Source organism: Lissotriton helveticus, chromosome 4_1, assembly GCF_964261635.1.
Source record: "Lissotriton helveticus chromosome 4_1, aLisHel1.1, whole genome shotgun sequence".
Classification (NCBI taxonomy): domain Eukaryota; kingdom Metazoa; phylum Chordata; class Amphibia; order Caudata; family Salamandridae; genus Lissotriton; species Lissotriton helveticus.
This window is the reverse complement of record NC_136063.1, coordinates 822,332,414-822,358,194: the sequence shown is the minus strand read 5'-3', so window position 1 is coordinate 822,358,194 and position 25,781 is coordinate 822,332,414. Positions and strand designations below refer to the sequence as shown.

Genomic DNA, 25,781 nt, shown 5'->3' with positions numbered 1-25,781 from the left:
TTACAGCCGAGGTGTGGCGAAGATCCGAAACCTTGCCATGTCTAATGCACGAAACGGACTAGCGCCGCAAGGTGGCGTCTAAGCATGCCTGCAGACTACTCACGTACCGAACAAACCCGAAAAATTAGCACAACCCTGATACAAAGTGATCACCCTTAAACCAGACCGGACGAATGAACCCATGTCACGTATGATGCGAAACTATGAGGGAATGTGTGTGTGTGACTGAGGCGTCGACCCAACTGGTCGAGGGACCGAGAATGCGAGAAGTGCGACAAAATGGTACCTCCTTTCTTCTTTCCTTCTTCTCAAGGCGCGTCCCCTCTACCCTGTCTAATGCTCAAACTGCATGATTACAAGATCCTAACGCAGACCCGCGAATGCCCTTTACTGTGTAATGCACTAAATAGCCTTTCTTGAATACACTGCCACCCTCTCTGTTGCACGTGTACTATTTAGCCTGCCGTTGCACTCTCACACTCTCTCTCTCTCTCTCTCTCTCTCTCTCTCTCTCTCTCTCTCTCTCTCTCTCTCTCTCTCTCTCTCTCTCTCACTCTCTCACTCTCTCACTCTCTCACTCTCTCTCTCTCTCACTCTCTCTCTCTCTCTCTCTCTCTCTCTCTCTATTTCTGCACTCCCACTCTTCCGAGTGGTTAGCCCCGAAATTGGCAGACTGCCACCCCTAGCACCCCACCTAATTGGCTTCAAATACCGTCAGTATTTGCACAAAAACTTGTCTTTAATACAATCACCCTGAGACCGCGTCGTTACCTCTCCTTTTCCGCTAGAAGTCAATGAACCCAGGTGGGGCCGTAAGGGAAAGGACAGGTAAGACGACAGAGGTTCCCTAATCTGACCCGAAATAAGGGAACTACATGTCAACGGCTCCTATAGTATAAAACAAGGACCTCAGAATACGCGACCCTCCCCTCCCCGAATTGTCGCAATACCCAAGCCGAAAAAATGATCACCCCCGTTACCTCCCCTGTATATGTCCCTGGTTGTTTCCCATAAAACCCCTGTCCTTCCTGATTAAGTAATCGGGCTGTAAAAGGTTACGTAGGATCCAGAATGATGTTTTACAAGGTTAACAGATTAGCCCAAGGTAAAGAAATAACCGAAATGAACCCCGTAGTAGTTTAAAAGCAGGATGCATCTATAGAAAGGAGATGTTTTAGTCATGTTCGTCTCTCAGCAAAATACCTGTGTAGTACCATGTTGATGACTCACAGTACCCTTTGTAAATGTAAAACTCTAGAGAACAGCATATCTTCGCCAGGTTCGTCTCACGAAGGTGGGTCACCATCAGATGAACTGTCGTGAACTAATTATGAAGGAAAGTCATAAGTAAATCCAACAGGCCCGTCACCGGTCATTTCATATGCCAGTTGTGAGAACGAGCATTTTCATTCTTTGCCTGGAGCTGGGAGAGAAATAGACTTTTTTGATTATCTCCATCTGCAAATTTTCTAAAGACTGTCTTTTCAAACTTGTTTAAGGGTACTGCTGTTGGAGGAGAGAAGGACCGGATGTGGGAGCACGAGGCCTGACTGCAGACTAAGGAACACCTGCGACATTAGCCAAGGCGAGACCACGACAGAAAAGAGCTGCAGGACGAGGCACTGTTTTCGACAGCATGAAAAGAAAGGGTCGACCTGATGCCCCTGCTCGACGTCCAGTGCCTGTCGACAAGTCCCCGCTCTCTGAATTCTGTCACACGCCCGCCTATTTGAAGTCTCTCGTTCCCCTAGTTTGTTCCCAATTTGGCTTTGCTCCATCCCCCTTTTTCCTCTGACCTACCCTATGGACTGTTTTGAACGCTCTTCTTCCATCGGAACTTTCTGACAATCACCTCAAAGGACACAAGGCGAAAAGGACCTTACCGACCAAAAACGCGAGGAAAGGGTCGTGCCCTGCAACGCAGAACTTAGAACAGAGCTGGACTCGTAGCTCCACCGCCGGTGCTCAACAGCGCCAACGAAAGACCACAAAGAACAATGAGAACGCGTAAAACTTCGAACATTTGACATCCACAATCACCGTTTTTGCTATGCCTCATTTCTCTCCCAGCCGCCATTGTATTGATCCTGCTCCAATCCGAATCTGAAATATGTAATAACCTGCCAGTTCACGTTATGATATGTACTTGCTGCTCGCTACAGAACAGTTTTTTGTATTACATTCCTATGACTTTCCTGCTGAACAAGTTTATCAAAGTTTATCAAATAGGCCCACCCCCTAAAAACTAGAAATCTCAAAATGTATTGTTTACACTTTTTCCATCTAGGGTTCCTACCGTTTTCCTTCTCATGCCCACCACAATAGACCCGAGTAGAAAATGAACCAGCAAGATGTCTTGAATATGTTAAAGGGAGGACTGTTGAAAATTAGTACGTTTTGGTGAACATTATCTGCGCCATCTTGCCTCTTCCCCTGATGCCACACTTTTGTCGTGCGCGCCCGCCATTTTAAGATGCCCCGATCAGAACAAACCCTTTTGCATGCCGCTGGCCCCTGACATAGCCCTTTGCCTTCGCTAAGCCTGCACGCTGACCACCCCCTGCTTGCACCTGCCTTGAGTCATAAACCCCTCTTCGGCGCTGCTCTGCCCCAGGCCCTCATCCTGTTCCCAGCGCGACACCTCCCTGCTTTCCTTTCATGATCTCCGGCCCTTAGATGCAAACCCCCTTTTTCCCCGTGTGCCCGTTTTGTCCTCCCCGTTCCCAAGCCGACACCCAGCTCTGCCGATACCATCCTTGCCCCTCCCCGTACAATAGAAAGCTTCCCCCATCAAAGAATCCCCGGGTTGATCAAAGCCCCCACCCCATGAGACCCGATCAAACCCCCCACATTCCGTGAATCGGCGGATTATCCAGCTGCGCGATGCTCATCACCTGTTGTGACTAGGGTGGGGACTTCAACTGTAAATGTGTATGGGAACGGGCCCAAAGGGGAGTTCCGAGAATGTCTTTTCCGTACATCAAAGCTTTAACATGTATGTGTAATCTACAATAAAGTCATAAATGTGTGTATAAGAGGCCAGGCCTCAGGAATACAGTTAGAGCACCTCAGAACGATACCTTCTGTCCGTTTCGTTGTGTTCTCCTCCGGAGAGAATAAAAAAAACCTTGTTTCCTGCTTTCCAGTCTCCAGCGCCTGCCTCTTCATTTGATTTAATAACTAGAGGGTCACAGAGGCAATACCGCCGGGCAAATATCGATTGTCCCCGACCCGATTGAACTTTTTACAATGCTTGTCAGAGAAAAGCCAGATAGTGACAAGTGCAGGCAAGCTCTGAAATATGTGACCGTCCGGAGAATAGATTGAGATGGTATAGTATCAAGATTAAAAACCTAAAAGAGGAAGCAGAAAAATACATAATTGGCTATATTAAAGGCCTCTTCAGAATACTTCTGTAAAAAGAAGCCTCTTTAATGAAGCTTAGAGAGCGCATAGAGTGGGTTAAAAAAATATAATAAGGCAACAGATTGCCCTTGAGATATCGATGTGAAGCTGTCGGTCCCGGTTAAGGAGCAAATACGAGCGGGCATGACGCAAACTTAGATGCTTTGCTTGGGAAGTAGGGTATATCAGGACAGAGCAGAGACTTCAATAATTAAGCAACATGTATACATCGTTGCGTGGTGTCTGCCCTCGTTGACAAAACGTTACACTACAGATAGATCTTCCCAGAAGCACTGCAGCTCAGACCGAGAAAGAGAAATGTAATGATGACATTGGTAACTTTGGCTACGGAACTGCTAGGCATCAGCAAAGACTAGGACTGACACATTGGACCGGAATACAGAAATCGACGGAGGAGCTCATGCTGGAGCACATGTATTCACGTGAGATAATGCAGACTGAAAATAGTTTGGTGAAGCAACCCTGAGCAGAGACATGGAAGAGGGAACTTTCACTATAGCAGCTAAAACAGAGAAGAGGTCATATGAAGCAGACACTGTGTATCTGAGAAATATAGAACGGAAAGCAGCTTAGAGAAGTAATCCAATGTAAAGGGGAAGAAGGCGGGGTCTAATTTTGGAGGTGTGGGACAGACCAGAATGCACAAGAATGATAATAATGTAGACTGGCATGGAGATAGAAGAATTTGATACAGAGGGGGAAGCTTTAACAGTAAGTCCGAACAAGATCATCTACTACAGTAGTGTCTCAGATGGACGAACACCAAAAAAGACACTATTGTTTGAACGTAACTGGAAAGGGTGCCAGGAATGTGATGTTTAGAGTCCATTTCAATGAAGACAAAAGGTAGGTACCCTGCAACAAAGCTCTTGCAGGAATGGGCCACAGAAGTAGTGTTTCGTACTTCTCTAGCTGTTCATTGAGTTCTTTGTTGTATGGCACAATCAAACAAAAAGTTAGGTATGTGGAGATGAATTTGGGGTTAGGGCTGGGGAGAGGGAAAGTTGGGTTTATACCCTGGCAGGCACAACATTAGTAGCTGCTAAATGCTAGGCAGAGAGGAATGAGATTAGCTTTGAATTTAGGCTAATTGCATATAACTTGAGCGGCTTTAAACATACAAACTCCAGAGGTTGGAGCAATGTGAGTGATCACAAAATCTAGACATTATCTTCCTACAGGAGACACATTTGAAGACATAGGTCCAACATAAACTAAAACACCAAGCCTATCTGACACAGCTCTCTTCGCACCTCCATTAGCAAAGTCTGCAGGAGTAGTTATATTGATTATGGTTGCGCTTCCCTTACAGTGTACCTTCTAAAAGACAGAGGTAGGTACGATTTGCCAAAGTTTAGTACATGAGCACAATGCACAATGCAGATCTTGCTGAATATATAAGGCCCTAACACACCAGCATGCATATGATATAAGCACTTTTGACTTTGCTATACTTTTTACATAACCATCACAATATGGGCAAAAATAACTTGTCCTACTAATTATGTATGCACATGAATTGAGTCTCTGTTAGCAAGAATATATAGAATAGAGCTCGGGATTAGAGTTTTTATTTTTGAAGTGTAGAGTGAGTTGTTGCAGCTGCAAGAATTCCCTACTTTATAAAGTATACAATTGATATCTTTTTGCCACAGCACCCTGCGTGCCAGGGGGACGGCACCACGCGACTCCGCCCTGACGTCCTCCTCGTCTGTGACGTCAGCGAGTATACACAAGTCCCACCCTGGCATGCCTATGTCAGTTTTTTCTCTTTTCCGCGTGCAACGCGGATCCGGATTGTGCCCTGGCCTGTTTTCAGGCCTTCTATTCTCTTACATGCTTTAGCGTTAAAGTGGAACAGTGTGCAAATGCCTTCGGCTTCAAAACGTGTACCTCCTGTGCGCGTCCCATGTCGGCGACGGACCCTCACCTGATTTGCATGTGGTGCCTGGGTGAGCACCACGACTCGGAGAGCTGCGACGCCTGCCAGCACCTTAAGCCTAGTCACGGCAGGAGTGCCGGATGAAGTTGCTGTTGGCGCGCTTATCCAGGTCGGTGTCATCCCAGCGTCCGTCCCCTACTTCGGAAGCAAGGAACTACTGGTTTCGTCTGTGACATCGCCTTTCGCCTCGAGGCGTAGCTCGCTGGCTGGGAGGTCCTTCAGTCTATCTCCGAGGCCCTGTCCTCCTTTTGCGGTAGGCGCCTGCTCCCCCCCCGGGACATGCAACCCCGCCTGTTGCCTTCCTACCTGCCATTTCCCAGCGTAGAGGCGACTAAGGCCCAAATGACAGCCTGCGCGGCAGCGCTGCAGACTTCTTTGGCCTTTCCTCCACCTCCTGAGACATCTGTGGATCCCTTGCTTCGCGCGGGGTCTTCTGTGGAGTCGCCGGCGTCTCCGGACTTTTTGGCTCCAGGACGTAGGAGAGTGGTGTCGTCGAAGTGCGGTCCTTCGGGGCTCCTCTCTTCGGTGCCTGGAGTCACAGCCTCGCCGCAAATCGCTACGGGGCTCCCTGTGGCGTCGCAGGAGACAGCCAGAGTCCCCCTCGGTCCTCTGAGCAGGCAGCTGGCTCACCAGAGGTCGAGCCGGCGCCGCTTCGGAGTCACGGGTAGAGGCATGGGCCTGGGACGCTTTCCCGATTCCCCCTCAGTCCTCGGCGCTGGCGGCTGCCCTTCCTGAGGCCGATCCAGCGCCGTTTTGGCGACGATCCCTCGGCGTTCTGGCATCGACCCCGCCCCACCCTCATGGTGAGCACATGGTGGCAGAAGTCGGGCTGGCGGCACGAGTGCCCACTCCGGTACTGCCTGACGCCGATCAGGCGCCGGTGGTGGACTCCACCGAGCTGACCCGGCATCGGGTTCTGGATTCGTCCCCTGAGGTCCCTTCTTCTCCAGAGGTCGGCCATCTGTTGGTGTGTTCTTCGTCGGAGACAGGGCGCTGTGTTGCCTTTTCACCGGCATCTTCCAGGGAGGGCTCCTCGCCATCTCCACGGCCTAAATCCTCGAACCCTTCTTTCCGTGGCTCGCAGGTGGCTTTTTCCCCGGCCTCTCCGCCTTTTGGAGCTCTTCAGGTTCCTCCTTCATCTGTGGATCCCCCACTAGTCCGGGGCTGGCCGCTTCCCCCTGGACATGAGGACGGGCAACTCAGCCTGCAGCCATCACCCACGGAGGAATTACTTTCTCCTCTGCGGCGCACTACGGAGGCTAGTGTTGCCTTTGTTCTGGCAATTTCCACAGCCGCTGGTATTCTGCGGATGGGTGAACCTGTCGCTCCGTTTCCTACAGACAACCTTTTGGAAGTTCTCCACCAGGGCTCTGGTGGACGCGAGTTGTTCCTTCCCTTTGATGGGTCACTCCACAAATCTCTTATGGGGGCGCCCTGCAACGGGAGATCCGGTGCCTAAGGCTCTTCTGCATCGTCACTGCTCTGCTCCCCAGGACCGACCGACCCTGTTTGTCTTTCTTTCCACCCTTCTACTCAAGGCTCTTTTCGGCGGAATGCCTTTCCCTGTTTGCCTGTGGTGTTGTTTCCTCCGTCTCGGGAGGCCCGGTGGTTGGATTCATGGGGGGCGTAATGTCTTTGCATCTTCTAGCGCTGCCTTGCGGGCTCTTAACACTTTGTGTCTATTGACCAGGGCTACTTCCAGTCTGTGGGAATCTGTGGAGTCTCTTCGTTCTCATGTCTCTCATGAGGGTGCCCATGCCGACCTACGGAGCCATGTTTTGGATGGTAGGGAGTTTGCCGCATTTACTCTTTATGCGGCCTTGGATGTGGCCGATGCGCTAGGCCGTGCTATGGCCACTTCTGTGGCTATATGTCGCCATGCCTGTCTGCGTGATGCTGTTTTTCCTGAAAATATCAGAGAACGTCTGGTTGATCAACCCTTTGACGGGGTCCTTCTGTTTAGCACTCATGCGGACTCCGCCATTCAGCATCTTTTTGCGCGGCTTCGTCGTCCTCCTCCTCCTCAGTGGTTTGTTTTGTTGTTCCTCCGGGTCTTAGTGGGAGGTGTTATTCCACTGCTCCTGGAATCTGGTGTTTGGGTGAACGTTACACTTTCTGTGAGAGATACTGTGCCCTCGAGGTCCTGAGTAGGCCTACCTCTTCAGTTGGCTGCTGGTTCAGCCCCTTAAGGCTAAGAGTGTTCATTTATACTGAGGCGCTGTTCTGTCTGGCCTGTTGACGTCCAGCTGGGTTGAGTTCGGCTGCCCTCTTCACTGGGTGTGTTCCCGGTGGAGGGTTCTTGCCCTCGTTTCTGCTCTTCTCCTTGTAGTCTCTGGGTTGCTCTTTTTCCATGGCGCTCCTCTGCGTTGCCTGTGCCTGGGGTTTTCGGGGGTAGTCCCCCTGGTCCTTTACCTGCTAGCCTTCTTTTGCATTGCCTGTATCACGGGCTTCCGGTGGTGGTCCCTGGTACATTGGCTGCTGACCTCCTTTCCTTTTGTTTTGCCTGTACCTGGGGCTTCCACTGGAGGTCCCTGGTACATTGGCTGCTGGCCCCCTTTCGTATTGCCTGTACCTGGGTCTTCCGATGGAGGTCCCTGGTACATTGGCTACTGGTCTCCTTTCGACTTGCTAGTACCTGGGGCCTATGGTGGAGGTCCCTGGTACATTGGCTGATGGCTTCCCTTCGTGTTGCCTGTACCTGGGACTTCTGGTGGAGGCCCCGGGTACATTGGCTGTTGGTCTCCTTTAATGTTGCCTGTACCTGGGGCTTCTGGTGGAGGCCCCTGGTACATTGGCTGTTGGTCTCCTTTAATGTTGCCTGTACCTTGAGCTTCTGGTGAAGGTCCCTGGTACATTGGCTGATGGACTCCTTTCGTATTGACCTTCCTTCTCCTGTTTGGTGAGGGCGGGACTGCCGCTGGTCGTTGTGACACACGCAGTGTTCTCTGCTACACTGAGGTTCTAGTCTGTCCTGGGGGGTGGGGGGGGGGGGGATGGGGGGGAGGATGACACAGGGCTCGTTCCCCTGTTCCTGTGGCTCATCCCCTGTTGGGGAGGACTGTTTTTTTTCCCGGTCCCGGCGATTGCCCCCTGTCGGGGTCTTGGGTTCGCCTGAGCTGGGGAGGTCCTCTCGCAGACCCTCCTTCCCCTTGGGTATGGCTAGGGTATCTATTCTACGTTAAGGAATCTGCGGCTAGTAGTCTCTATCAGATGTACGAGTTACGTACCTTCGGTAACGATGTATCTGGTAGAGACGATTCTAGCCGCAGATTCCTTCACGACCTGCCCTCCCTCCCTGTTCTGCAAGGGCCCTCTGCACTCGTCTGCCTCCGGGTGGTTGACTTTTGTGAGTGTCTTTCTTTCTCCCTCCTACGGGGGATGCTCGCCTTGTTGTTCCATTCTTGACTTCCGCACCCCTACACCCTGGTTTCCAGTGTAGGGTTCGCTCGTGCATCTTCTTTCCTTTGTTGCTTGCACTTCTTCCTTTGGCAGACCTTGAGGTTGCAGTGCCTTGGCTGGTCTCGACTTTAGCGTTCGGGTGTCTTTCTCCCTGCTGGTTATGGTCTGAGGTTGAATGGTCATTGCTTTCTGTTCTGTCCTTCGTGTCCCTTTCTATTCCAGGCAGTGGCTGCAGACTTCTTGGTCTGCTGCGTATTTTACATGCCTCTGCTCCGGGGTGGCTGTTGTATTTGTTGCAGGATTGCTTTCCAGTAGTGGTGTCCTGTTCTTTCATTCCAGATCTTGGTGCCTCAGTACCTGCCTCTATTCTGGATGGTTATGTTCTTCACCATTGTTTTTTTCCCTTCTGTTTAGCGAGGTTTTTTCGCACACTGTTCCAGTATTCTCACAGTTTTTGTTAGGGATGGCTCCGCGTTGTGGCGTGGAAAAGTTCTCTGAAGAAAACGGATGTAGGCGCGCCTGGGTGGGACTTATGTATCCTCGCTGACGTCACGGATGCGGAGGACGTCAGGGCGGAGTCGCGTGGTGCCGTCCCCCCGGCGCGCAGGGTTGCTGTGGCAAAAAGTTTTCCGGATCCAGTCCCACGCCTGGGATAATTCTATGTTAAGGAATCTGCGGCTAGAATCGTCTCTACCAGATACATCGTTACCGAAGGTAAGTAACTCGTACGTTAAGATTACTTACCAGAAATCTTCATTACTCATATTCCATGCTTTCTTCTTCACAGTCCTTATCTGTCTCAAGGTGAGGATTCATCTCATAACTTTGACCATTACAGGCCAGAAGGCTTTTTTCTCTTTCTTCACTGAATTAGCCTTTCTCTCTTTTATATGATGACACCACACCTCCTTCAACATAACACTGGCAGCCCTTGTTTTGTTTCTCTGTTCAGAGGAAATGACCTGTGCTGTTGCCTAAGCATTTCTTGGGTCCTCTGCGTGCATGTTTTTTTTATTTGATTTGTTTTTATAAATTTTCTGTACAAAGTAAACAAAAGACTCAGTTACAAGTAGCAATCAGTAATTATGCAGCACTATTCCAAAGAGATAGCATTCTTACGCTATCACTTGACATCATGTTGGCAGTAGACACCACCCATCCCTCTAGTTCCAAACCGCCAGGTTTGAACCCACACACATTGATGTCATATGGGTACCCAACAAATGCTCCCCTCAATGTTACTGACTACAGCCCTCATGTCCCAGTATCTATATTAGGCCCACCGTTAAACCGCTATACAGTCGATCCGATCTCCCTCTGCTCTTGGGGAACTGCAACTGTGGGAGTCTCACCTCCTGTCTTAGCCGCTCGGTATGCGTTATACAATGCCCAAAAATTCTTAGGTCTACTACGCGGAAGCAGTAGGTCACTATAATTCTCCGTTTGGGTGCTACAATATAGCAAGTCTTTTGCCCACTGAGTAATCGAAGGAGTCTGGTCCTGTGACCCTGCGCTTGGCCAAGAGTAGTCACATGTCTACCAACCTGCGTGCTCCCTTAGGCACTGGTTTAGAGTAGCCTAAAAGAGCCTGTGCCGGCTCGGGTGCATGATCTAGCTCAGCAATCTCTCCAAGTTTCTTAAAAACCAACTCCCAAAACTTGAATATTCCTGGGTAAGTTCAGGCAAGGTGTAAGAAATCGGCAAACTGTGCATTACATCGTTCACAGGCCGCCTCATCTCTGAGGCCGTATCTATTCAATCTCTCTGGTGTGTAGTGGTCCTGGTTTAAATATTAAAAGTGAATCAAGCGGTGTCTACTGTTTAGGGAGATATGCTTTGTGCTGTTACGGCAGTACGTCCACATTTTGTGACCAATCTCTGTCTAAATCTCTCTGCCAAGCCAAACGTGCTTTAGTGAAGTGGTTTTCGCTATAGGACAGGGACAGTTTATATATTTTGGACACAATCCGCGCCGGTGACTCCGTTTTTATAACATAGGACAAGGCAGGTAGCTCCGGCGGTTCTAGAAAGTCCCCACCCATGATATGCAGTTACGCTTGTCGTGTTCTGTGGAATTGAAATCTAGTAAGAAGGGTGGGCACGGCCTCCCCAGTCATCACATTTTTCCAACTTCTAGCTATGCCCTCTTCAAACAAGTTCCCAATGACCTGTATTCCTATGGAGTTGAGCGCACGGTTAACCCCCCCCTTCTTTACTCGGGGGCAGCCATTGACACCAGTGTAGTGGGGCAAACGGAGAGTACAGAATAACCCCCACCCGTAACTTTAGAAGGTGGTGCCAAGCATGTGTTGTCGTATTCACTGAATCTAATATCCCCGTCCTGTGGTCCGCAGGTGTGAACAGCAAAGTAGGTAATGGGAGAGGAGGAGCTACAACCCTTTCTATATGTAAGTAGGGGGTATCCGTCACACCAAGCATCCAGTGGTAAGCATGTGCGCTTTGTACTGCCCTATAATAAAAGTCCAAATCAGGCGCACCCAGTCCCTCCATATGGAACGGGAGTGTGAGTATTTGCCATCTGACCCTCGGCTGCTTGCCCGCCCAAGCTAGTTTGACCAACAGTGCAGTGAGCCGCCTAAAAAAAGAGCTTGGCAGAACTAGAGGGATATTAGTGAAAAGGAACAAAAAACAGGGTAGTATAACCATTTTCATAATGGAAACTCTACCCATCAATAATAGCGGTAATCGGATCCAACCCTTCACCTCCTCTTCTAATTTACTAATAGCCACACTGTAATTTTCCCTGAATACTTCCTCAGAGTCTGTGTATACCTTGATACCTAGGTATCGCACCACGTCGGTCGACCATTCCAACAGGTAGTCCGGTTCGAACTGAGTCGTAGCAGAAGTGAGGGGAAATATGATAGATTTTGGCCAATTTACACAGTCCTGACACTGCTCCGAAGCGCACCACTTCGCGCAACACAGAGGAGAGATTACGCTCAGGGTCTCGAATATGTAGTTGCTTGTCGTCTGCATAAGTGGAGACGATCAGTTCGTAACCCGGAAATCGCATACCCTTATACCGATGATATTCTTGGAGGGCGCAGGCTAATGGTTCAGCCACCAGTGCATACAATATCGGGAACAACGGACAGCCCTGTCACGTGCCTCTACTAATTTGTATAGTATCTGTCACTAGATCACCAATTTTGACCCTGGCGGCGGGCACTGTACAATGCACCTATCAACTGTAGAAACACTTCCCCCAGGCCCATCTTCGTCAATACTTGTAGCATAAAGGGCCATTTGACAGAGTCAAAGGCTTTCTCCATCTCGAGAAACACCTCCACAGCTTGTTTCTCCGGTCTAGTGTGCTGTACCGCCCCGTACACGGTACGTAATTATAAGTTAGGTTGGGTCTGGGACAAACCCCGCTTGTTCTGGGGCAACCAGGAGCGGAATCAGTGGTGTCAACCTGTTTGCTAGGATTTTGCGTATTTTTTTGTGTTAACATTAAGCATGGAAAGCGGGCGATAGGAAGCACACTCATCTGGGAGTTTGCCCGGCTTCAATATGGTAACAATAATCGCCTGTCTCATCGAGGGCGGCATCATGCCGGACATACAAATCTCATCGAATAGGGTGGACCAGTAAGTCCATGAACGTGTTTAGAAAGCTACTGTAAGGCCATCCACTCCTGGCGCGCAACTCTATTCAGGGCTCGAAAAATCCCAAAAATGGTAATAGTCCTACAGGACTAGTACCTTAAAAAATGTCCTCGACCTAACTGCAACCTACTTGACCTCTGTCTCTGAAAGCGGAGAAAATGTGACAAGATAGCAAGATTTAAAGGCATCTTTATTGCTCATTAACTTTGTGAGCAATAAAAATGCCTTTAAATCTTGTTATCTTGTCACATTTGTTACGTTTTCACAGACCGAGGACAAAAGTTGGTTTGTTTTCCTACTCACCAGAAAGGGCGAGTAGGACCTAAAAACAGCTCGACCATGTTAAATTTAGCTCGATTATGCGAGCGGTCGAGTGGAATTTTCGAGCCCCGCTATTTCATGCTCGATAATGCCGTGATTATTTAATCTTTCTATAGGGGTCGCATGAGTAATTCACGATGTGCATTGGTTAGCCATGATCGCTTTATATGGGTGAAGTAGTCTAAAATTTCCGCCTTCGTGCCTCCGCTGCGAGTAGTGTAGATTTGCGAATAATATTGGCAAAATCTACTAGCGATGGCAGTTTCCTCCGTGAGCATGTCCCCCCCCCCCCCCAAACGACCTGACCTCCGCGACTATTCTTTTTTCCAGTCGCTTCTTGAGTAGTTGGGCCAGCAACGCGCCCTGGCGGTCGCCCACCCCATAGGAGAGAGCGGTAGCATATTTACCCAGAAGTTTGATTTCCGCATCAGCAGTTTCATGGTATTCTTCCAACTGCTTTTTGAATTCCTGTGCGACATAGTCAACAACACCAATCTGGAGGTGCTTTTCCAGACTAGCATATATTTTCTCCAAGTCCGAGAGCCACTTACGGAGCGCCTTGAGAACTCCAGAATGCTTAGTCATAGTAATGCCGCAGATATATACTTTGAACTCCTCCCAAACCACCTGAAAGCTGTCCACCGAGCCCACATTTGTGGCGAAGAACGTTTCGATTGCCTCTGCTAATTCCTCTTTAAAAACCGCGTCTAGCAATGAGTAAGGTGAGAATAGTCCTCTGGGGGATGACTAGCACTATGAGTATCCGAGAATGGTTCAAGAACATGCGGGGTAGCACCTCGCAGGCCTGGATGCTCTTATGTAGCTGCCTGGTTGCTAGCCAATAATCTATTCGGGTGTCCAAATCATGGTACACTGAATGTGTGTAACCCCCCTTTTCTGGGTACCTCCGACGCCAAACGTCGCACAGGTCAAACTGTACTATTGCGTCCCCCACAGCTTGGGCTGCCACCGTGAAGTCTATCCGGTGCCCCTGATCTATCCTTCTGTGGGTTCATAACCAAATTGAGGTCTCCACCCAAAAGTTGTAACCCTGCGCGTACCGACCCTCTCCGACAAGGCATTATAGAAGGCGGGATTATCAAAGTTCAGGCCGTATATGTTGACTATGGGTAGATCCAACCCCTTCCCCCTGCACCTGGAGATCACAAAGCGACAGTCTGTATCTGTGTATAAGGAATAGAGTTTGAGTGACCCTGGGTTTCACCCATGCAAGCACCCTCGCGGATGTGTAGTGAAATCAGCCGCGTGCATATTTCCTAGCAATCCCTTACGGCGCAGCATTGGGCTATTAATGGGGAGGTGTGTCTCCTGTAATAACACAAGGTCAATGTTATGTCTCTTTAAGTAGGCTAAAACTTTTCAAAGCTTCCTATGATCATTAAGGCCTCTCACATTCCATGTGAGAGCTCAAATCCTACAAGGGTAGCCGTGTTGGCGGATCCACTATGTACCGCCATGGGGGGTGTATGTCATCCGCAGCACTGTGTCTGCCCTAGTGACATAATAATTGTGTATAAGCCATGCGCTGAAATGTACTGCTCCAAAAAATTGCCATGCTACTGAGTCTGCAACTCCGTCCCTCCCCCCACCCATGCCAGTCTTGCCCCAACTACGCCTAGGTGAATAACAATCAATGAGTCCCCTTTTCCCATCGGAGAGATCAGCAATTCAAAACAACAATCCCTTATTCCATGATATCCCCCTCCTCCCCCTCAGTGAACTTTCCCAGTTGTGTGATTCACTCGTGGGTAGATGTTGCTCTCCTAGTAGGATAGTGTGTCTGACCCTGCCCAGGTGTCTACCCCACGCGCCATCAAACACATTTCGTGCATCTGCAATGAAAAGGCAGCCTCCTCGTCCCACAACTCCTCCTATCTATTAGTTCAAAAAGCCTCCTCCCAGTACTCCCACCCAGAGCCGCCCCCCACAACGAACACCACAACCCAATCAGGCTCGAGATGCTCTCCAAGTGCCTGCATCGCATTCAGTCAATCTCCTCACTCACCGCCCCACTAGGTAGCTCGATGGCCTCCCTGGACAACTCCAGAAATGGCCTTCTTATCTGTAATTCAGGAAGATCAGAGTTCAGTCCTGGTCATCTAGACGTCTGCTCTCCGAACCCTCCAAGGAGCTGCTACGTTTTTCCTTAGACCAGTCCTTCAGGGCTTTCTGCAGTACTTTTGGATCAGTGAAGACTTGTGAGTGTCCCTACCGGTTGACGCGGAGTCTAGCATGGCATAGTCTATGTTTTGATCTCGCGCTTCTTGCACTCGTATTGTAAAATCTGGGTATAGAGATATATTAGATCCCTCATACTGTAAGGTTTGTTTTTCCCTGGTAACTTTCAGCGCTGAATCTCTGCCTCGATAATTCAGCAGCTTTGCAATTATCGGCCTTGGGGGAGCTCCAGGGGAAGGGCAGGGGCCCAGGGAGCGATGTACTCTCTCTACCACAAATATGGGAGAGAACGTGTCACTGCCAAGTAGTGTTGTTAGTAGTTTCTCAACAAATTTTTCCATGTTGCCAGTCTGGGTCGACTCCGGAAGACCCGTAATCCTTAAGTTGTTGCGACAGGAGCGCATTTCAAGATCTTCAGTCTTATCTTGTAGCACCTGCAGCACTCTTCCCATTTGCTTGTGTTCTATGTCCATCATTGTCTGTGCCTCATCTAGCTCCGCAACCCGGCGTTCAGTCATATCCAACCTTTCTGCATGTTTGTCCAGTCTCTCTGACGTTCTGTCCATCCGGTATGAGAGGGAGTCCATCTTCGTACCGAGCACAGAAAGACTGCTCTGCAAGCCGTTTTCCATGGCAGTCAGTATAGTGCGGATATCTCCATCTGCCTCCTCCTGAGGCTCGTCCTGTATGTTATCCCCGTTCTTTGCAGCATTGTCCCACACTTTTGCCTTTCTTTGGTCAAATGTTATCTTATGCTGCGACTTATCAACTCTGCTCATCATGTCGGATCTGCTGCAGTAATCAAGATCTATACACTCCAACCTCCCAGGTGGGCGACCACAGTCACACAAAGCTATCCAAAGTATAGGCTGTACCCCCACCCAGGTTGGACGAGTAACGCTGTGAGCCCGCAGACTAGTCCGCTCTCAGAGCAGTTGCCGCTGGAGATCAAATCCAAGATAACAATGCAGCACCTTGCCCTCTTCGTCCACTCGGGTAGCTAAACCAGCCTCGGCATGCCAGGGGTTGAGTTTGCTTTCCAGGTAACACCCTAAGCCTCAGCAAACCACAGAGTCAATTGTGCAGCGCTTATTGTGCAGCCCCGCCAGTGCCAGTAACAAGAGGCAGTTCATACATCTATATGTCCAGGGGCAGTGGAAGTCAGCGCCGACCCCCCGCTCTCAGCGCAAAATGGCGTTCTTACCTTCCATGTTCCCCCTTAGGGTTTATTCAGGCAGCAGGCCACTTCTAGATGTCCACTCCCCACAACCTGCCGCTGATAACTGCAGGAGTAAGGGACACACGGTGCAACATTCTGCTCTCAGATCTACACCTCTCCCAGCCAGAGCTCGTCCTCCACAGGACACAGCAGAGTCTATGGTTCGTAGGAGAATCACTCGAGCCTCCAGGACCTAAAATGGCCGACCTCACCAGTCTCACCCTTGCTGCGTTCAAGGGCCCTTCGACGCGCTCCTGGTGTTCAGGGAACACCTACCTCCTTCTCTCATCTGGCAGGTGCCGCAGGTTGTCTAGGCAATGAGCTGAGTTACCGCAACGGCGTGCCCCCAGTGAGCCACCATCAACACCAGCTCCCGATAGACTGGTCTCTACGGCGGCATCGCACCGAGCACCGAAGCTTCCCGTGTTCTCCCGGGTCCACAAGTTACTCCGGCCCTCCAGGCTATTAGTGTTCCGATGTGCAGGGCACGCCTCGGCCGCCATTAATGCCGGGCCAGATTATCACCTCCGCTCAGGATCCTCCGATACAGGGAAGTCGCCAGATTGCCGCTCGCCCCTCCTTCTTCACTCTAGCCTGGGGCTCGCGGCCTGGTGTAGGGACGCCTCCAACAGAGTCTGCCCGCTCACTCATATGAGGAAGTACCGGGACCAGAGTCAGCTCTCTACGCTCCCAGGCGCTTCAGGAACGAGGAGCAGCCCCAGTCGTGCTGAATGTAACTCGCAGATGCTGCCGAATACATTAAGGATTATATGATGACGGCGCAGAGCTTTCTACTTAAGCGGCCATCTTCGTTTGTGAGCAAGCTCCGCCCCCCTCTGCGTGCATGTTTTTACTACATTGCGCTGGTCTTCTTTATCCTTAAGGACTCGGCTAAGAAAGATGGGCAACAGGATTTTTCAAGTGCACGATACATTATATTTTGGCTCCTTTAAAATTAAATGAAAGGTGTCACCACAAACACGTTGACCCTAATAAAGCTAATCATGTTTGTTCTGCTTTGGCAATTAAAAGCACCCCTCTAAAGTTTCAAATGAAATAATCCAAGTCTCAAATGTAATAATACAAGTAGTCAGCTAATTATTTGCTTTTGAAATTATTTGTAATACAGATTTAGCAAAGTTCTCAAGTTTGTGCTTCAGGAAAGATGATGAATCACTGCTTAGTGTTAATGTCCCCGAATCACCCCTGAAAACATCCTCTATCTTTATTGGCCTTTTGTAGAGTTCAGCTTTTATAAAGCAAATCACACATTGCACCAACATTTGCATATATTGTGTAGTTATAATCTTACATGTATCCTTTGCGGTTTCAGGAACGAATCCCAGCCTATCTGGCTACATCCCCCATCACCACGGATGAACAGTTTTTTAAGGACATCGACCCTCATTGCCTAATGTCAGGCATGGAAGAAAGAACAGGTCCGGGCTTTGAAATTCCGCGTGCTGTCGATAATGAAATCAACATTACATTAGGATCTGTGAAGAAAAAAAAACGAAGAAGGAAAAAGTACAAGCATGAGAGCAAGAGAGAAGAGCAGCAAGCCCCCTCTGTGAGCGATGAAATCTTTGATATGGAAAACAGCTCTGATGATGAAAAGGAAGTGCAGCCAACAAGGTAATTCAAAACAAGTGAATAGAACTACGTAGTATGATGCCAAAACCCTGTCCTTTGAAGTCCAATATGATATGCTTGCTGATTTGTTTAACTGGAAAAGAGTACTGCTTATTGGTGTTTGCTTTTGACTACTTGGGAGTCAGTTATATGCATAACAAATCCATGACTTTACAGAATCCTGCAATCTTAGATCTTTTGTATATCTGAATCACTAGAGAAGAGATCCTGCTTGAATACGCTTCTAGCAAATTCTCCTGCTCTTTTTCACATTTCTAAAAATGCTGTTCGAGGCATATGAGCTGCAGATTGTACACTTGGCATTAGATCGCCACCTGGTGTTGGGCTCGGATGATTGCATGTTGTTGTCGTCTTGGAAGAGGTCTTTGTAGTCACGAGATAGGTGACTCCTCCCTTGGACGACAGTGCGCATGGGCATCGGCTCCATCCTTAGATTGTTTTTTTTGCCACTGGGTACGGATGACAGTTTTCCGCTCCGGCTAGAAATACACTTTCCCAAGCGCAAAAAACTTCCCAAAACTCTCCAAACTAATTTCGATACCGACTAACATCGTCTCGACTCAATCAGCTTGATTCCGGACATCGACGTGGTCGGTTGGGCCTATCCACGCCGTGAAGCCTACACCTCATTGAAAGGACGCCATTCAAGATATGCCCCGGGTGTGGAGCAAAGTTTCCACGCAGTGACCACCACGAGCTCTGCAAACTCTGCTTATCGCCAGAACACGACGAATCCAGCTGTACATCCTGCGCGTCCTTTCGATCCAAGAAAACCATCAGAGATCAGAGGGCCCGTCGACACGACATGCAGAGATCAGCTCCGGAACCGGTGGATATCTTCGACGCGGAGGTTCTGCTCGTAACCCGAAGAAGATTCCGATGATCTCCAAATCGTATCAGAGGCAGACGACTCAGATGACTCCATACCATCGGGTCAGTGCGTGAGTACTACTGCCCCTGCACCACACACCACACCCAGACTGAAGGCAAAGGTCAACACTCCCCCTCCGGGGCCCAGTTGCGACCGAAAAACCACTTCAACAGCCCCTCCATCGAGCTCGGCTCCAAAGAAAATAACTAAGCCTTCCGGTAGCTCAGTACTGAGCAAGCCGCACGCGCCGATCCCACCAGCTCCTTCGGCACTGAAACCGAAAGAAGTCTCGGCTCCGAAACCGTTGACTTCTAAAGACAAGGGTACGAAGCCAGCTTCTGACGCCTCGAAGCCGATGAGACCAGCTTCCACTCCGAAGACACCGTCTTCGGTGCCGAAACCGACAAGGCCTGATTCCGATGCGTCAAAGCCCTCGAAACAGCCTACGACACCAAAAACTACGCCAAAGGACACTGTAATAACTCCTAAGGCTAAAGACAAGCAGCAACCTTGTCCGGTACCGAAAAAATCGGCTCCGACAAAGGTTCCACATTGAGAAGAACTTTTCCAGCCAGATCCTCTGCAAAAGAAGATCTACATTGACCCAAACACAGGTCATGTGTCCACTACACCTGCCAAGAAGAAGGACTCTGCCACACCCCCTATGCACCCTTCTTCACCTATACTTCCTTCTCCTTCATCTCCTGTTCCTCTTAACAATTCACCACAGATGTCTCCTTCACATTCCCCTTCTTTATCCTCACACTCACCTCAAAATGATGATGAGTATAGCTTAGGAAGAGGGATAGACACAGATGAGCCTTTCCCATTCCCTATACATGATCCAGACTGGGAGTACCCAAACCCACGGGATACACCAGATATTCCTGACCCACAGTCATACCCATCAAAGCCTTCTACCCCAGAGGATAACATTGGCCTTGGGCACATATTGAACAGAGCTGCCATTTACCATGGGGTCACTATGCATTCTGTTGAGGCAGAGGAAGATTTTCTATTAGACACATTTGAACAATCCCAAAGATCTGTTCAAATTCTTCCTATGATCAAAGGGGTCATTAAACATGCTCCAGACATTTTTAAAGACCCTGTACGTACTAGGATTTTGAACCCTAGAACCGGGAAAAAATATAGGCCTGCACCTGCAGATCCAACCTACATTAAAGGACAACTACCATTAGATTCACTAGTTGTGTCAAATGCTAGGAAGTGAGCAAACTCACAAACTTCAGGCGAGGCACCCCCACAGGACAAAGAATCCAAGGTCATAGATGCCTCAGGTAAAAGAATAGCTGCGCAAGCTACCAACATATGGCGTATAGCTAATACACAAGCCCTCCTTTCCCGATATGATAGGGCTCATTATGATCAGTTAGAGAAACTGCTAGAACATCTACCTGACCAATATAAGACACAGGCAAATGATCTTGTACAAGAAGTCAAGCTTATTTCTAATGCCTCAATCAAGTGCGCACGAGATGTAGCAGATACTGCATCTAGAGCAGCAAATACTAGTGCCGTACCTCGAAGACATGCGTGGCTACGCATTTCAGGGTTTAAACAGGAAGTACAAACTACCATTTTAAATCAACCACTTAATCAAAACCAATTATTTGGACCAGAAGTAGACACAGCACTTGAAAAAATGAAGGATACAGACACTGCCAAATCTATGGGAGCTTTACAGTCCACACAAACTAGAGGTTCCTTTCGTCGCTCCTTCTATAGAGGAGGCTCCAAACAAACTGGTGCAGACAATACAACGTCCTTCAAATCCAACACACAAACATCCTCTAACAAGGGATATTTTAGAGTAGGATATAGAGGGAATAGCAACAAAGGAAGAGGTCGGGGTAACAACAGTAATCGAACATCTTCCGCCACAAAACAGTGACTTCCCTCTGCTCCCCCAACAGTATTCCACTCCTGTGGGGGGCAGATTAACGCAATTCCTGCCTGTCTGGAACTCCATTTAAAAAATATATATATATATTTTTATTGCAGACAATAGAAAAGTTACTTTTTACACTTCCAAACCCAGTGGCTGCTATGTACCAATCTCCTAGAATCTCGTTACACAGCCCGTGTGCCCACATCCCGGAGGCCGGGCGGCGTTAACCACGAGAAAGTAAAGGACTGAAAGCAAGAGTCAATCGCAGCCATCAGTGGGAAGACCACAAATCCGCTTTTCCATTTATGAACAAGCCCTCTTCGGGACCCCCCCCTCGCCAACAACTCCCATCTCTTTAGCAACCTTAGGAAACAATCAGAAGCAACTGTATGCGCCTTAATGCAGCCTGCCATGTCACTTCGCCCCCCAATCCTGCGAGCCCTCCAGCGGGCAGCTATGCCCGATATGAAACCCCCTACCTCCGTGTCAAGTGGAACAACCTCCGTAACGCTCCTCAAGAGTGTCCCTCGCTAATCTTATGAGATTGTGTCGTGTCCTGAGGGTTCCTTCTGCAATGTTCATTAGGGGTGCTGCTGCGCGATCTATAGTCCCTTAGTGCTCTCGACGGGGCTTCCCCACCCCACCCTCCCCAACGTCCCACCACTTCTGCGTGCCATCCCTGTCGGACTTCTAGAGTTATGTGCCAGGAGCGTCACGTGTTTCTGAGTGTGATGTGCCCTGGGTGTGTCGGAGGGGTTCCCCTTCATTATCCTGCTCCTCCTCCTCGTCGTGTGTCTCTAGCTGCCTTAGGGCTTGTACTAACGCCTCCCACGCCGTCGTCGCGTCCAATGCTTTGTCGTCCTGTCGCCTACGCGCCATCTGATATCTAAGGGAGCTTACGCATGCAGCCCATTTCAGGAATTCATTCATCCAACATCTGTACGAAGGACCAGCTCTTGCCTTCCAATGTCGAGTGATTTCACGTTTGGCTAAAATTAGACCCATGTCAATAAATTTACTGGTGTTCTTGTGTTTGGGGGGTATGAGGGAACCAATGTAGGACACTGATAGCCATGTCAAACTGCAACTGTCTCTTCGTCACCTCGTTCAGCGTGTCTCCGATCGCCTTCCAATAGTCTCCCAGCAGTGGACAAGTCCACAGCATATGGTCCAGTTCGACCGCCTCTCTAGTGCATCTAGGACATGCGGCCTCGCTCGCTCCAAAATACCTACGGATTTTCCCTGGGGTTAAATACGCTCTATGTAAGATGAAAAAGTGCACTAGTTGGAAGAGTGCATTCCTAGTACTCTTGCGGGCTTGTCGCACTATCTGCGCCCAAGCCGTCTCCGGGATCTCCCTTCCTATATCTGTTTCCCATTTGGTTTTCAACCCGGTCAGAGGTGGCAAGTTTTCTCGGAGCATTCTAGCATAGAGACAGGTGACCGCTTTGTAAGTACCCGCCGCCATCATGGCATATTGGCAGGCCATAGATGTCGTAGGTTCCAGTAATCCCTCCTGCCAGTTCGCTTGTACGGCTCTAGTGATTGTGGCATGCAATAAGAATCCCCCCTTTGGTAGGTCAAACCTTTCCTGGAGCGATTGATAAGGCAGCAGCGCCCCGTCCTCGTACAAATCCCCTACCACATGTAGTCCCGCCTCTTCCCAGTCCTGCAGCTGCGACCAGTACCCACCATGTGGCAACGCCGTCACCATTCCATTCGGTATTTCCGGCGCGTACGGGTGACGCACTCCCGCTAGCCGTTGGGATCTGTTCCAGCAAAGACGGAACGTTTGTTCCTCCATGGTTAGGTCTCGCACGTCTAGCTTCTGCTGCAGTGTTATGTAGGCCAATACATGGCGCGGTATACCTCCCTCCCTCTCTCTCCTGCTCTGGGCCTCTGAACACTCTCGCCACTTCCTGTGTAAAGAGCTGCAATTGGGCTGCTAAATAGTAGAGTTCGAAATCCGGGACTGCAAGTCCCCCCTCATCTTTCGGTCGGAGGAGCGTGTTCTGGGCGACCCTGCATCTCCCTGCGCCCCAAAGATACGAGGATATCTGCGATTTTAATGCCTTAAAAAGGGAACAAGGTATCCACACAGGCAGGGTACGAAAATAGTACAGAAGTGTCGGCAATGCTACCATTTTCAAGAGGGAGATCCGGCCCATCAATGACAGTGGCAGTCGCCCAGAAGGCCATACTGCCCTTCAGTGCCCGTATACAACGACCCACATTGCCTTCCAACATGTCCGCCGGTGTGTGGTATATGTACACCCGAGGTATTTCAAACAGGTAGGTTCCCATTTTATCAACGGATGTCCATCGGGCCTAACCTCCCCCTGCCGTACGGGAAACATACACGTCTTGAACCAATTGACTTTAAGGCCTGAGAGCTCTCCAAAACGTTGAAGTAGTCTTTCCGCCCCAGTCAAGGCCGCCTCTGCATTCTCGAGAAATAGTAAGAAGTCATCTGCATAAAGGGAAATAAGGTGTCACCCATCCCTGCCGTCCAGCCCTCTATAACGTCTCCCCGTCCTGATCTCGCTAGCAAATGGTTCCATAGCGAGGGCAAACAAGAGGGGTGACAACAAGCATCCTTGTCTCGTCCCGCGTGTTACCGGGTATTGACGCGAAATCAGCCTCCCCACCCGCACCCCCGCCACCGCCGAGGTATATAATACTCTCGTCCATTGTATATACTCTTCCCCAAGCCCGAAACGCTTCAAAACATTATATAAGTAGTCCCATTCCAAGCTATCAAAAGCTTTTTCTATGTCGACGGACAGGATCAATGGCATTTGTGCCTCGGAGTCATCTTCGCTCATAAGATGTATGAGTCTTCGAATATTCGAAGTGGTGTTGTGCGTAGGGATAAAACCAGACTGATTTTTGTGGACCAACGAGGTCATATATGGCAGTAAGCGGGCTGCCAATATACTACTAAGAATTTTGTAATCAGTCGTCAACATGGACAACGGCCTATACGAATCCGTGCTGCTACAGTCCCTCCCTGGCTTCAACAACGGGACCACCAGCGCTTCTCTCATTGATTGGGGCAAGCGACCCGTTTCTTTGGCCTCCCTATACACCTCCAACAGCCTTGGCGCCAAAAGTTCCACATATTTACCATAAAATTCTATCAGCAGACCATCCAGCCCTGGTGTTTTGTTGCAGGCCATGCGCTTTATAGCGGCTCTAATCTCCCCCAGCTCTATATCTTTCCCTAGGTCTTCCGCTTGATCGTGGTCTACTTGTGGCAAATCCAGCTCGCCCAAAAAGCGTCCAGAGCCGGGTCTCCGTTCACCAGCATGCTTTTATAGAGCTTCTCGTAGTAACGTGTAAAGCCCTGTAGTATTTCGGCCTGAGTATGCACCATTGTACCCCCGTCTACCTCCAAAGCCAGGGAGGGGGAATGTCGCCGTGTGGAGTTGGCCAACCATGCTAGCAGTGTGCTCGCCTTATCACCTTCTGCATGCACCCTCGCGGAGTAGGTCTTGTAGCCAAAGCTACGGAGTCTCTCTACTTCGGTCAATGCCTCCCGAGCTGTGCCAACTCTCTCTTGTAATTCAGGGTGCCCAGGTCTTGCTAATTCTACGTCCCTCAGGTTTTTCTCCGCTTTATCGAGGTCTCCCAGGAGAACCTTCCGTACCACCCGCCTGCTTCCCGATACAGAGCCCTCTGATGACGACCTTGAAGGCGTCCCACTCATTTGCCCTGGACGCGATGGTGCCAGCATTGTCTGCAAAATATTGCGTAATTCCCTCCTCTAGCATTGTATGAAAGAGCGAGTCATCTAAGGTGTCAGGGCGTAGTTTCCAAGTGGGAATACATGGAGTCTCAGACATCCAGTCTAAAGTGATCAAAAGGGGGTTGTGATCTGAGATTGTCCTGGTGAGATACTCAGCGCGCACCACAGATGGAATCACCATCGGGGAGCACAGCATTGCATCCAGCCGAACATGCAGCTCATGTACACTAGAAAAAAAGGAGTAATCCCGATCTGTCGAGTGTCGTACGCGCAAAGCGTCTTCCAAACTCCAGTGTGCCTGCCATTCTAGTCTACCCTTGGCCAGCCGGTGTACCGGAGAGTCACCAAGCGGTGGGTGAGATCTGTCCAGCAAGACGTCTGTCACTGAGTTGAAGTCCCCTCCAACCACTACAGGGCCCGTCAGGAAGTGTGCAAGTGTCCCCGATAGTTTCCCCAAGAAAGCCAGTTGTTCCGTATTGGGTGCATATATGCTGCATAGTGTAATATCACGGCCCGCAGTTTACCCGCAACCGCCACAAACCTGCCCTCAGGGTCAATCGCCTGTCGTGTCACCTGAAATGGCACTCAAGCCCTCACCCAGATCAGTGTCCCTCTAGCAAATGCGGAATAGGTGGTATTGAACACCTGACCTCGCCATCTACGCTGCAGCACTAGCCCCTCAGTCGCTGTCAGGTGCGTTTCTTGAAGAAAAGCAATCTGGACTCCTCTGCGAGTTAAATACGAGTGGACCTTGTCATCGTATGGAGCCCCCTCACATTCCAGGTCATACATCTCAAATTATCAATTTCAGCCATTGTCCCACTCCATCTCACAGCTGACCAAATCGGCCGTTGACTCTGCTTCAGTGGTGGAACCCGCCCAACAATTCCCCTGCTGCCCCTTTCCTCCCATCCCCCAAACAACGAATACCAGCATTCGCCTCAAAGGAACTCCCTCAACAATTGCCCCCCTTCCCTCCCCCAGAACAGGACCCAACAGCAACCCATCAGACCCCGTCCAAACTGCCACCATTCGATTCTAACTCCCGTCTATCCTGCAATCGTCACTGCAGGGGCCGTAAGGGGATGGCTCCAGACTGACAGGCAGCCGCGCCAACCCGTAACCCTCGCCCCCAAAATCCCCCATAAAGGGCTTGCGGTAGTCCCGTTCGTGCTAGCAACCCCATCTTTTCCACTCCCATCACCCGCAAATAGTTACCACAAAGACAAAGTTCCAAGGTCTCACGTGTCAGGCATCTAGGATTTCTTCCGCCGATTTCGGCGTCACCTTCGGACCCTTGGCGCCATGCGTCTCCGACAAGTCCGTCTCCGAGCCCGTATGATTGCCCTCGGATTATGTGCCGTGTTTCGACAGAGGAGGGCTAGCGCCCGAGAGCGTCACCACTGCTTGCAATGCCGCCTTCCGTTCTTCTTCTGTCTGTGACGCAGACGGTGTACGG

General features: G+C 49.8%; 1 protein-coding gene across 2 annotated transcripts in view; it reads left to right on the top strand.

Moving 5' to 3' along the window:
- Positions 1-25,781, top strand: part of LPIN2 (lipin 2) — a 608,403-nt gene that overhangs the window by 179,380 nt on the left and 403,242 nt on the right. For both annotated transcript variants that reach the window (XM_078687465.1, XM_078687464.1), the window contains exon 4: positions 17,472-17,773. In XM_078687465.1, coding sequence (XP_078543591.1) covers positions 17,472-17,773 — 302 coding nt within the window. The remainder of the gene's footprint in view (positions 1-17,471; positions 17,774-25,781) is intronic.